Below are 12260 nucleotides of genomic sequence, written 5' to 3'. Positions count from 1 at the left end.
GCCGAAATAACATTGCTAGAAAAAACAATAGTACAGGGAATAGGCTGAAGGAAAATACAGAGAATATACAAAAACAATACAAACATGAAAGTGTGCAAATTGAATACTTAAATAGCACAGAAATGGAAACTAAATAAAGGAATACGTAAATAACTCATTTTCTCCGAGGTTGACAGTCAAAAAGTCTGAAGATTAAAGTTACTACGAGAACTTTCATTTGATTTTGTGGGTCCCTGGTTGAAAATCGCGGATCATAAGTTTAGTATGTGCGGACAAAAAATGTCCCCCCAGAATTATTGAAAAACATCCTGATATTTAGAGCCGTAAAGTAAAATAGTGGTGGAAAATTAAAGTGGGACTGGTACAAAGAGGCCACAAACATATTGTATAGTCCTTCTCTACTAGATTTTAGAAATATGTTGTAGTTTTAACCCCACCACATTTATTTCACATATTTGCAATTTTTGTTAACTACTAAAACATGAGGAGTTTCTCCTAACATAATTAAAGCGATATAACCGACATGTTACCTAATTTGCTCTGACATACTTATTTAGGCATCCTATATGCCTAACCTGTCACACATGTTTGTTACACAACAGTATATAAAGTGTATAAAATAATCATTAAGATGGGTTAAAAGAGGAGTCTGAATGTATCCACCAATGTTGCTGAGGCAGTGCTTTGAATGGGTGGTGTTGCATTGGACTGAAATAAAGCTGTATCTGATATTTTGTCCACCTGAATTATATGCAGGAGAAAACATTATTATTGTTATTGCACCACATTTTGACACAATGCTATTGATAACAGCCTCCCAAAAAGAGTTGAAACAGCACCCCTCTGACATACAGATTACAATTCAGGGTTTAACAATTTAACTGGACACTCGCTTGATTTTTATATTATCAATCTTAATCTAAATGTATAAGGAAGATTCAGCAAAGCTAATGCCATGTATATATTTACATCACTGACATAGTGAGATAGAGAGTGAGAGACAGTCAGACAGTTAGTTAGTTATAGAGTTAATTTCTGTGGCAGGTCAGTTAACACAGAGGGGTTGCCTGCTTCTTCTTCTTCTCATTTAGAGGCATGACATCATCATATCAGCTGTCTGTGTTCACCATCTGGCACAATGCACGTCTCCAGGACAGCCGTGACCTTGGCTTGCTATCCAGGTAACTGAGCTACATACACAAATGTAACATTATCTTCTCCGATGTGTACATTGTGGCTTTTATGTGTGTCGTCTTTATAATAATATACCTTCACAGTCTTATACTTCAACAGTTTTACGACAAAATGCGTAAAAAATATTTGTTAATTTGATAAACAGTATGTGCAAATTCATGGCACAATTCCAACGGAATCAAAGTTATTTTTGTCTCACCATTGATATATTTTTAATGAAATAAGGTGCCGTGGTGGTCCAACAGAATGGGAGGGTCTATTTGAACAGTGATGCGACACTTAGCTTGAGCCAAAAGGTTCATTAAGAACAAAATCAGTTACTACAAATCTGAACTGAACACAGTGATTCTCACCAAAGTTGCATTTAGGTTAATTTTTTTAAGTTTCGTTAAAAAAAAAAGTATATTTTTTGGACTGGTTGTAGAGTGGTATGGCAGCTGGAAGGAAGGAGCCCCTGGAGCGGATCTGGATCAGTCTCTTACTGAAAGTGCTCAACCCGGAGGACCCTGTTCTCCACCACCACCTCTAATGGTTCCAAGATGGTTAACAATTGTGAGATGCCCTTGTCATCTCATAAAAAATAATTTCCTTTTGATATCTCAACTGTTTCATTGATCTATTTAGGCCAGTATGTACCTGACAATACTCTTTGAGCCAGACCTCTGTTTGTTGCAAAGAAAAAACACAAATGTACCTTGTAGTTATTTTCAATGTATGTCTTTATTTTGTATAAATACTGTACATACAGTGTACATGAACATTCTGTATTGTATGTGACAAATTAAATGCTTTAAAAGCTTTTAGAAGTATTATTTCTCATTCAGCCTGAACCGTCAGTCTCCTTGATTTCTTGTCAGTAGATGCAAACAGTGGATGACAGCTTCCTGTGTGTGTGAGGAGCTTCCTGACCCATCAGCACAGAAGAAGCAGATGGAAACAAACTACGTCCTCTGTGCTTGTGGGAACGGGACCCTCATCGTCCTCTGGGCTGACGGGTGGAACGGGTGGAACGGGTGGGACGGGTGGGACGGGTGGGGCTGCATGGTGTTGAGGTGGAGGGTCACTGTGTCTCGGACTCTCTGGGGTGCTGAGAGGGGTTCAGAGGTCGGCTGTGGGTCTGGGTCATCCTGGGTTAACAAGTTGGTTGACGTCCACCCTCAGCTTCCTCAAGAGAGAGACAAAAGCCCAGAGGAATCCTGCCCTGTGAGACACAAACACAAGAGATGAATACTCATGTTACTTGTGTAACTTAAGTGCTTCAAACATCCTTTAGTAAAAAAAAAAGGTTATATTCTATTAACAAAATCCCATTTACAGTTACACATAATAAATCAAAGTAGAGATATATGGGAGGGGAGTAATTTTCCTTCCATAACAACTGACAATGCTCCTTTTCAACTTTTAGTGACTCAACTTCCTGTATCAGAACCAAGACCAAATGGATGAATCAGGTCTTGTAGAGAATTTAGCGGGTCGGGTCTTCTTGGAGGAGAAGTGCTCGTGCTGGCACTCACGTTGGTCGTTGTCATGTCTTTTAAAAAAAGGCACCTAACCAGAATGCTGAATCTATTTTGGGACGCTGATTGGCTAAATTGTGTATCACTCATTTATAGCTTTAATCAGTAATTAGCTAAACTGCTTCTTAGACCCGTGTATTCTGGGCCACAACGATTCGGCCCCGTTAACAGTGGCTTTAGTGACTCGAATATAAATGTATGTTGTCTCATACACACGTGTAATGTAATTTTATGTTTGTATGCTGTCTTATTGCATCCTAAAAAGGCTTACCTTAGCTTGGTCCGCCTTGGTTGGTCTCCTTGTTGCAGGGCTCTATAATGCCTCAGCATAGATGAGGTGTTATTGTTGTATCCAAGTTCTTTTGAACACAACAAACACTTCACCGTTTTAAAATACCAGAAATTAGAATAAATGCATTAGAACTAGAGATACGCTGTGTTGTCACATTTATTTACAGTATATTCCGATAGTCATTATTACTATGTGCATACCTTATTAGGGGAGATCAGCTCAAAATGTTACCCGACAGGGGAAAATCTCCTCTTTCTTGCTGGTTGTAACTCAAAAAGAGAAGCTTGAATACTTTGCAAACAAATGCGCAATAAAGTCCCAAGTCCACAACATGTGATTGGGGAATCCATTGCGCTTCGCTGCCCCTTATATTTAGAATCACGCCATTTTCTGAATCGGTCACATGGTACGGCCGGCCCGTGAGACTTCGAACATCACAAACGTCATTCAAGTCTCCATACACGCTTCACAAAAATCTTCTTGGATTACTCGACACGCTTCGAAGACTCGACACGAAAGGACGCATCACTACTTTATCGGGTTTTTGTGGCCGGAAGTCACATTAAATCACATGTTAACGTGAATGTTCAATCAAATATATGATATAGCGTTTTCTACTGTACGCCAGTCAACATAAACATACAGTGGATATTACGTTACATACACGCAGTTAAAGAACAGAAAACTATGAACGGAGCGTCCCAGTGCTTCTTTTGAATCATGTCACGTGAACTACACGTGCACATCTCCGCTGAATGAACGTTACTGATGAACGCCTTACCTCAAGATGCAATGATCGGTCTGTACTACCAAGTCCAGGATGTCCTCGAGTCTATTTGATGAGAGTCTGAAAAGCACCTTATAGTCCATACAGACGAGGACTTCTGGCCTCCAGGTCTCCTTTCTTGGGACTGCTCGCTGACAGGAGACAGGAAGAGAACACACAGCAAATCATCTGGTTTCACCGAGCTCTCCAGGTTGAAGAAGAAAGAGCGTGGGGCACCCCTACTTTTAAGTAAGCCCTCTTTCCCCCACTCGAGTCCACCAGGCAGACTGGGCGCTGCCCGATCCCGCCACTGTCCCACCAACAAGTCTCCACTCTTGGCCCAATTCACCCGTGCAGATGAGGCCTTTTCATTCAATGAACGTCCTCCTGACTGGACACACAAACACATGCATCCTCTGCATCAGCAGATGTAGTAGGAGGACGATTCCAGAATGGAGGACCCCGGCAGAGAAACTGCTGAGATGACCTCTCAACCTGCACATGGTTTTAAAAAGGTAAATATCTTTATTTGTTCATACTAATGCATAATTCATCTGTTCAGATTGATTCTTTTTATGGATTTGCGTTGCATTGTCGGAATTAGTTTTCATAAAGAGAGAGCAACGAAAATGTTAAAATATGTTACTGTATACATAAACTGTATTGTTGTCATATGTTGCCCGACTCAGAGGTGATCGTGCCCTTTCGTTGGCATCAGTGTTGTAACCAATAAACGTTCCGGGGAAGAGGTGGTCACTCTTTGTAGGATCAACGTCAGCAGTGTGTGAACTAGGAAAACAGGATACCGAGGCTGGGGGTGAATGGGACGTCATGATCAGCTCCACCTCCACTGATGACGAGGGTAAAGGGGAAATCAGGACATTGAGCACACAAAAGGCTGTATACCTGAGAGTTAGAATCCTGGAGCCTCAGTGGGAACCGGCGTGGGCTGCGGCACTCCTGGAGTCCATGTTGGCCAGTTTGTACTGTGCCTCTGCTGAGTGTCTTGGCCAGATCGTTCCGCCATGTTCTGCAACGTTCTGTAACATTTCCAAGGGCAGTGGCAGAGACTCAGGATCAGAGGAATACACAGGAGTCGAGGTGAGGTTAAAAAAGTCTCCTTACTGGCAAAAAGACAGACGAGGACGAGGACCGCAGGCTGGAAGGCGAAGCAATACACGGAAAGCACACAAACGAGTAGACACAGACTAAATACACAGGGGGACGAGACACTGGTGGAAACAATGAGGGCGGGGCTTGCAATCATACATGTACATACTCACCTGCAACTGTTCTGCTAGTTTTTATATAAAATGTGTATCTGGTGATCTATGTTGGCTCAATGGTGTTCATATTAACTTCATACTTATCTACATGTTTGAATATTTACACTAAGTGTGTGAATAACTGCAGTGGATTGAGATTTTACAAGCAAATATCAATTTCTGTAATTCCTAAAACACTGCACAATTACATGCAGTTATCTGTACATCTGTGCCTCGTGTCTTGTAAAACACAAATAAATGCAGAGTGATTCATATCTGTATCGTACCTGTCTCCAATTCACAACTCGCCCATCAACCAGCCATCCAGTAAGACCTCTGACGCACACTCAAGCATACCCTGACCTTAATGCAGTAAAGGGCTCACCAGATTTCACCCCAAATAGCCACAGCTGCTTCACACTGAACTGCATGCCACTGCCTGGCAAGACAAAGTGAGGCATGTGACATGTGAGGGTGAATGGAGCTCCTTTCAAAACAGACTTTTGTTGAGGTCAGCGTGACAACAAGCGAGAGCTTTGTGGGGCAGCAGACAACACGATCGGTCCAGCCGTAGAAGTGATGCTCTGCTGTACAGCAATGCCAGCAGTTTCTCAATGAACAAACATGGACTTGAGGTCATGACCCAGTATCAATAACATATTTGTTAAATGATTAAGCAGCAGTCTTCAAATGGCCTTTGTTAGTGATATAGCAGAATATTCTTTAATGCTTATAAACTGGCTTTTTAAAAAATTTGTGAATAGATTTTTGCAATTTCTCCAGGAAATCTGACCCAGCATTTTAAACCGCCTATTTCTACATCCCCGTTCAGTTCTGCTCGCATGCACACTTTTGCATGAAAGTGCTTGGAAAGGAATCTATATAACACCCATACATGTCATTCCCTAGATAGTACTAGCGTGGGTGCTGTTTGGCCTCAAAATAAGGTCAATAAGGTCAGCAGAGTGCTGTTCCTCTGAATGACTTTCCTGTCAACATATTCCTAAAAAGGTTCAGGGATTGCTCATTTGTGATTTAGCATAATTAAATTATTGGTTATGTGGCCTATTTTATTATTGTGACTCTTGCCTTTGGGAACCTTGTAGATAGTTAGTGTCGTGGTTCTGTGGGGACGGATGGATGATGGGAAAGAGGCTCTAAGTTAGTCATATGAAGGGAGTTGATTGTATGAAGAATAAAAACGAGTGCATCGACAACATAACATCCTATTAATTGAACATGGATTTAATTACATTGAACGTTAGTCTTTGGCTGTGCTTGTTTGGTTCACAGGCGCGCGATATAGCTCTCTGCATTACGATGCTGAAGAATGCTGATTCATAAATATAGGATCTCTGAATGGAGCCGGTAGACTTGAGCTGACATTGATGAGGGGGGTTAACTGCTGTCACCGTGTGTTAAACTAAACCTAGTTCCCCGTAATAGGATTTGAAGGATTTCTAAAGCAGGTCTCCAGGCCAGACATTAGCAGGCGAGGATCAGCGCCTTTCTGCTGACAGTTTCCTTTGCCGAAGACAAGCCAAACCGCTTTGTGTTAGAACCGGCAAGGAACATGCAGCGGCAGTCTCCTCGTTAACGACACCACCGGCATTACGAACAACACACATTTTTTTCAGAAGGGATCACACCTGTGGTTTCTCTTCCTTGATGCCTTATTCCTTACACTGCAGTATTATTGGAAAAAGACAACAAGCTATTCTACAGCTGCCTTTTGGGCCAAGGCTCACTTACATTATTATATCAGCTGTGTTTTCTTTTTTCGATACAGACAAAACACACAGGAATCCTTTCCCTTCTTTGTAGCAAAGTAGCAAAACAGAGCTTCTCTTTATTTGTCACACATCTTTTCCCCAGTACTTATCCAAACAATACTGTTTGACAAAAACATGGAACTTCCTACATTTTCATACATGAAATAAGATCAGGGAAGGGACATAACAGCATGTAGCAGAACATCAATTCTGAGTTCAGTCTCCATCCGATAGTTGAAGGACAGTCCAGGTTTTCTCATTCACAGACACCAGGCCCTCTACAAGCCTGCTTGCAGTGCACACAAAGACGCTCATTATATTTGGGGCGAAAGGAATTCCATTCATTCACGATGGTCAACATCTGACCAATGTACACAAGCCGACACTGTATTTAGTTTTGTCCTCCCATAAACCATATCATATTTGATCTACCCAAAACCTCTGCTTCTTTAAATCCCAGTAAAGTGCAAGAACTGTCTTCTGTAGTGCACGCGTCTTCCTTTTAATCAAAGTCTACCGAGCGCACCAACGGAAGTAGCTGAAGCAGCTGAAGCCTGCGTGGGCTCCACCGGGCAAACTGTGTTGGAGAAATGTACAGTTAATATCAAACACTTGCAGTTCATCGTTCTTAGGCCCTCCGCGACCATTTTAAGGTACGCAGGCCCTGTAGAGTATTGTCTTTGAGGCCTCCGGTTCACTCCGTGCTGCCATAGTGGTTCCCATTGGGAGGATTTTCCTGTAAACTGGTGTGCGAGGCCTCTTCCTCCTGTGACACTACGGGATCCACTGGTTGTTCAAAGAAATTGGACACGCAGAACACCTGCGGAAAAACAAGCAATGCAATTAAAAGACATTCGGCTGTTATTTTCTATATTAATATATTTCCACCGTACTGGACGAGTGCTTTACACTTTGTCGCTCATTCACACACATACATTCTTATACCAATGATGTACTTGATTGTACTACCAAGGCGGATAATATAATTTACTGTGTTTCTGTAAGGCCTTATTAATCCTTTAAATATACCTGTTTGATGAAATATGTGTTCATTCATTCTTATTTCTAAATGTGCTTTGTGAATAAGCTGACTTGACATTTTTCATTTGCATATTGCGGATGTATAAAAAAAGCCTCACGCCTCGCTCCGCCATGATCCTAACAAGTCTTTAAAGGACGCTTACTGTGAGAGTGGCCACTAAACCTCCTTGCAGGAGGCCAGTGAGCACGTCGCTCCAGTGATGTTTGTAGTCGGACACGCGGGACAGACCCACGTACACTGCAGTGGCGGTCAGGAAGAACTGGATGGTGGGACGCAGGAGCCTCGACCATTCGGACCTCAGTCTCGCTTGAATGTACAGCTGCAGAAGGAAGAGGAACTCATTCAGTATTAGAAACAATGAATGCTGGGGGGGGTCACACCTAACCGAGGGCAAACTGTTTATTTTGTTCCGAGCCAATGTTTACAGTACAGGTGTTGGCAGCTTAGGCGTTTTGCTGAGGAGAAAGTTTGCGTCGATACTGTAATAAGTACACTTTTTTGACGATGGCATACATAAATCAGTCGTGTATAGTGTACATTTGATTGGTACAGACAGTAAAACAGAGCAATTTCCAGCACATTTAAGCTGTATAGTTCATGTGGTAGAACATATGTACTTACTACAAGGAACAGCATGCAGTACATCGAGAAGGATGAATGACCAGAGTAGAAGGACAGTCTACAAAAAATAAAAAAGAGATACTGAATGAAATTAGGCACCATCAGCTTAAAATCAAGTCACTTTCCATTGGTGTGTGTATAGTGTTTAGCACCTCTTTTTAATGGCTCATTTATAAATAGTAGATGTTCATAATCTGCATATTTTCTTCTACTTCTGTTGTTGTGACAGAAAAGCTCTATCTTTTTTTAAAATCTCTATTTATTGTGGATTTAGAGTTTTGGGGACTAAGAGGATGGATATATATCTCAGTCGACTGCATACATTCTGACTATTCTCCTACTATGTCACTGAAGTACAGATTGCCACAGAAGTTGCACGTGTTGCAAAGTAATGCAAATGACCGCAGGCACTCTGAGAGACCCCACTATTACACAAAGCGAATAATTTTACGACGCAGTCAGAAGAGACACAATAAAAGCAGCTGTTCAGGACCGTTACCTGGCCTCATCCACCAGAAACTTGTCCCCAGTACAGGTGAAGTTCTCCATGTATCCGCCAGCTTTGCAGTTGATGCTATTCCACGCCGGTTTGCATACAGCAAGGAAGTTTGGCCGCAGGCGGCCGATGGAGTACTTGGCGATGTCCGTCAGGGACTGGCTGGCGGCCGCTCCGAACACGTAGCTCCCCACTGCTTTGTAGACGCACGCCACATACCTGGTCCCCAAAGACTGGTTCTTGATGCGAGACATGTAAACAGAAAGGCACTCGCCACAGACGATCTGCAAACAGGGGAGGAGACGGAACGAGATGTGACCCCGCGACCCCGCCAACCGACATTTAAAGGTCAGAGGACGACGGCTGGCTTACCACGATCAGTGTGAAGGGGATCATGACTCCTCCCAGCAGCTGGTAGGATATGGTGTCCTCTTTGAGGGGATATCTGATGGACTCATCGTTACAGAAGAAACCCCGTTTGAAAGGGTTGTGTTGAGGGGTGAGGATAAAAAATGGAAGTCCAACTGTTAAAATCAAGAAAGAGGCAGATCATTTGTATGAATTCCACCTCTTTGTCGGTTTCTCTCATATCTTACATCTCGTTTAAAAGCAGCTGCGAATACTTGTTTGAATCGGAGGTCTGAGCCATCGCTACTATTACACAACTCTATATTTTCCTCGTTTTAGTCACAGGAAGCGTGGAATGTGGCTTCTGGCAGGCGTTTCCCCACCTTGTGGGTTTTATTTAGCTGCACAATGACTTCCTTGAAACAGGAGAATATTGCAAAAATCACGTTTGACTTAAAGATACTGGAGCTGTGAAGGTGAGGAGATCTGTTAATCTGAGTAGGAATCAGCGCCGAGCACACATTAAACGTGCTACAACTTGCTCTGGTTTCACATGGTACTCCTCTCACACATACTGCAGTCTTTTTAAAAACTCTGAATAAACTCAAACTGTCTGTAAATGACTCTGCTGGTCTGGATTGCATGTCGGTGTTGGACCACTGAGTGCTCTTTGTGTGAGTGCCTTCATGTTGCAGTTGTTGCAAAAGAGTTGCGTAAATTATTATACTGTATGTCTGGCAGTCCAGATATGGTAATAATATAAAGGCGATAGCTTATGAAACCAGGCGTAGACAGTGAAGATATATATTGTATTAAAATTTGTATATTGGCCAATTTTGTGATTTTCGGGGTCAACACCAATACTCCCATACTCAGAAGACAGGTGAGTTAAGCATGCCAGTTATTTTGTATAGTGTCTGCGTTCCCCACTAACGAGATGGGAGAATGAAAAAGTTTTGAAGTTGTTTGTATTTGACATATAAATAATACTATATTAACATACAGCAGACAACTATACTGTGATATTCCCTATGTGCGCTCCACACTTAATATGTAACTGTATTAATCAGGAGGTTGGCTTAATAAGTAAAGAAAAATAATGACTGGTAAGTTAAGCATAGCAGACATATAGACGGGGTACGACTTTTATGCAACGACAAAAGAGCCTCGATGAGATTGTAAAAGTTGAAATGTGATTAAGTTCATTCAAGTACGGTACTTTCTCACATTGGTAGACACCTTACTTGAGTTTTACCATTATATCCCACTTAATAGTTCTACTTTACATTCCAAGGATAAGTTTATTTTAACGCTGTAGTACTAATTCATTTGTATCAACTTAACTTCACATGTACACATAAACTGTAATGCATTGTTATAGATTCATTGACAAAATAATGATTCCTAGTTCAGGATCAGCTTCACCTACAACAGTGAAACACATTAGTAATAATGATGCAATAAGTCTATTTTGCTGATACAACTTAATACCATGTACTTTTGAATAAAGGACTTTTACCCACGTATTTTGAAATTGTGGTATATGTCTACTTTTATTTAATTTGAGGATCTGAATACTTCTTTTTGTCGCTGTCATTATACCATTTTACTTTGACTTGAACACAGAGTTTACCAAACACAAGGAAGTACTTTTTATTGAACTAGACTTCGATTCCACCCTTTTGGACGAGTACTACTAAAACGAACGCGAGTATACACTTTCCAGTTTGATTGTTGCTGCCAGCACCACAACAAAATGGGAGGATTGGTGCCCATTCAGCAGCGCACGCGACCACAGGACACTGACTAAGCGGTATGAGTGCGTGCAGATGATTAAACACACACACACAGGCACACACACACACACACACACAGAGAGACTTTGTTTCCCCTTTTTCCATCTTCCTGCTTGGTTCCCGGAAACCTTAAGCCTCGCGTGTGTGTATGTATAAATCCGACGTGTGTGCAAATTATTTGATTGGCCTCATGTGATATAAAGTCTCTATAGCAGAATAGTTGCTGTATATGAGTTTGACGACAAAAGCAAGCAGCAATTCTTTATAATGAAAGAAAACGGATTAAAGTGTTGGTTTAACAGACATATCGGGGGGGTCGGGGGGGGGTCCTACCGAGGATGAGACAGATCACGTCCAGCCCGATGAGAGGGATCCCCGCAGCTTCAAACATGTTGCGTCTCCTTCTTCGGGCCTCCGTCTTCATCGAAAATATCCTTTCAGGCGACAAGAGAAGCGGTCCTTCTGCCGCACATGTCTCGCTACACAAATTAAAACAGTGTCACATTGCGCTGCCACCAAACTCCGGGACTTTCCGAGAAGCTAAAAACAATCTGGGATTCAAAATATATATATATATATATATATATATATATATATATATATATATATATATATATATATATATATATATATATATATATATATATAGTCTACTCTAAAAAAAATAATAAAATAATAAAAAACACGTAGCCAGAGTCTAAATAATCTAACACCACCAACACACACGCGAAGAGCCGCTCACCCTCCCGGCTGCTCACAAACCATCATAACACAGCCGGATGTCTTCAGCTCATAACAGCGCCCTGTCCTCCGGTGATGAGGCGCTTCACCCGCGAGGCACGAGAGCCGCGAGTGCTCCCCCTCCCGTTGGGATTTAATGCTACCTTCACGTGACGCTGGGAAAGGGGAGGACCGTGCCGAATGCAGCCGGTGTGTGGAAACTCTGAGCTGGTTTGTGTTTACGTAGAATTATCACGATACTCTTCAAATTACTGACAACCGAGTGTGGGAGAAGTAGCCTGTTTCACTTGTGTAAAAGTAGCAATACCACATTGTAGAAATACTATGGTACAAGTTTTTTAAAAAGTGTGCCATATTAGGATTACAATATACTTAAAATATCAAAAGGAAAAGTATTAGTTATTCAGAAT

At 41.7% G+C, this 12260-nt stretch overlaps 1 protein-coding gene across 1 annotated transcript; it reads right to left on the bottom strand.

Annotated features, from left to right (window-relative positions):
• Positions 1-6839: 6839 nt before the first annotated feature.
• LOC117736666 (phospholipid phosphatase 1-like) lies at positions 6840-11988 on the bottom strand. Its single transcript, XM_034542153.1, has 7 exons — positions 11852-11988; positions 11443-11588; positions 9338-9489; positions 8969-9249; positions 8470-8527; positions 7991-8167; positions 6840-7626 (listed from the first exon to the last, which is right to left on the bottom strand). Exons 1-7 carry the CDS (start codon positions 11875-11877, stop codon positions 7501-7503), a joined length of 966 nt encoding a protein of 321 aa, XP_034398044.1. The 5' UTR covers positions 11878-11988; the 3' UTR covers positions 6840-7500.
• Positions 11989-12260: the final 272 nt, after the last annotated feature.

The sequence above is a fragment of the Cyclopterus lumpus genome, chromosome 9, assembly GCF_009769545.1.
Source record: "Cyclopterus lumpus isolate fCycLum1 chromosome 9, fCycLum1.pri, whole genome shotgun sequence".
Classification (NCBI taxonomy): domain Eukaryota; kingdom Metazoa; phylum Chordata; class Actinopteri; order Perciformes; family Cyclopteridae; genus Cyclopterus; species Cyclopterus lumpus.
Note: the sequence above shows the minus strand (reverse complement) of the source record. Positions and strands in the feature narration are given on the sequence as shown.

Bases quoted from the DNA above. Each gene is read 5' to 3' on its own strand.
- LOC117736666 (XM_034542153.1), bottom strand. From the start codon at position 11,877: ATGATGGTTTGTGAGCAGCCGGGAGG. The intron at 11,589-11,851 runs GTGAGCGGCTCT...TAATTTGTGTAG, and splicing joins GTTTGTGAGCAGCCGGGAGG to CGAGACATGTGCGGCAGAAG. The intron at 8,528-8,968 runs GTAACGGTCCTG...TATTTTTTGTAG, and splicing joins TTTCTGGTGGATGAGGCCAG to ACTGTCCTTCTACTCTGGTC.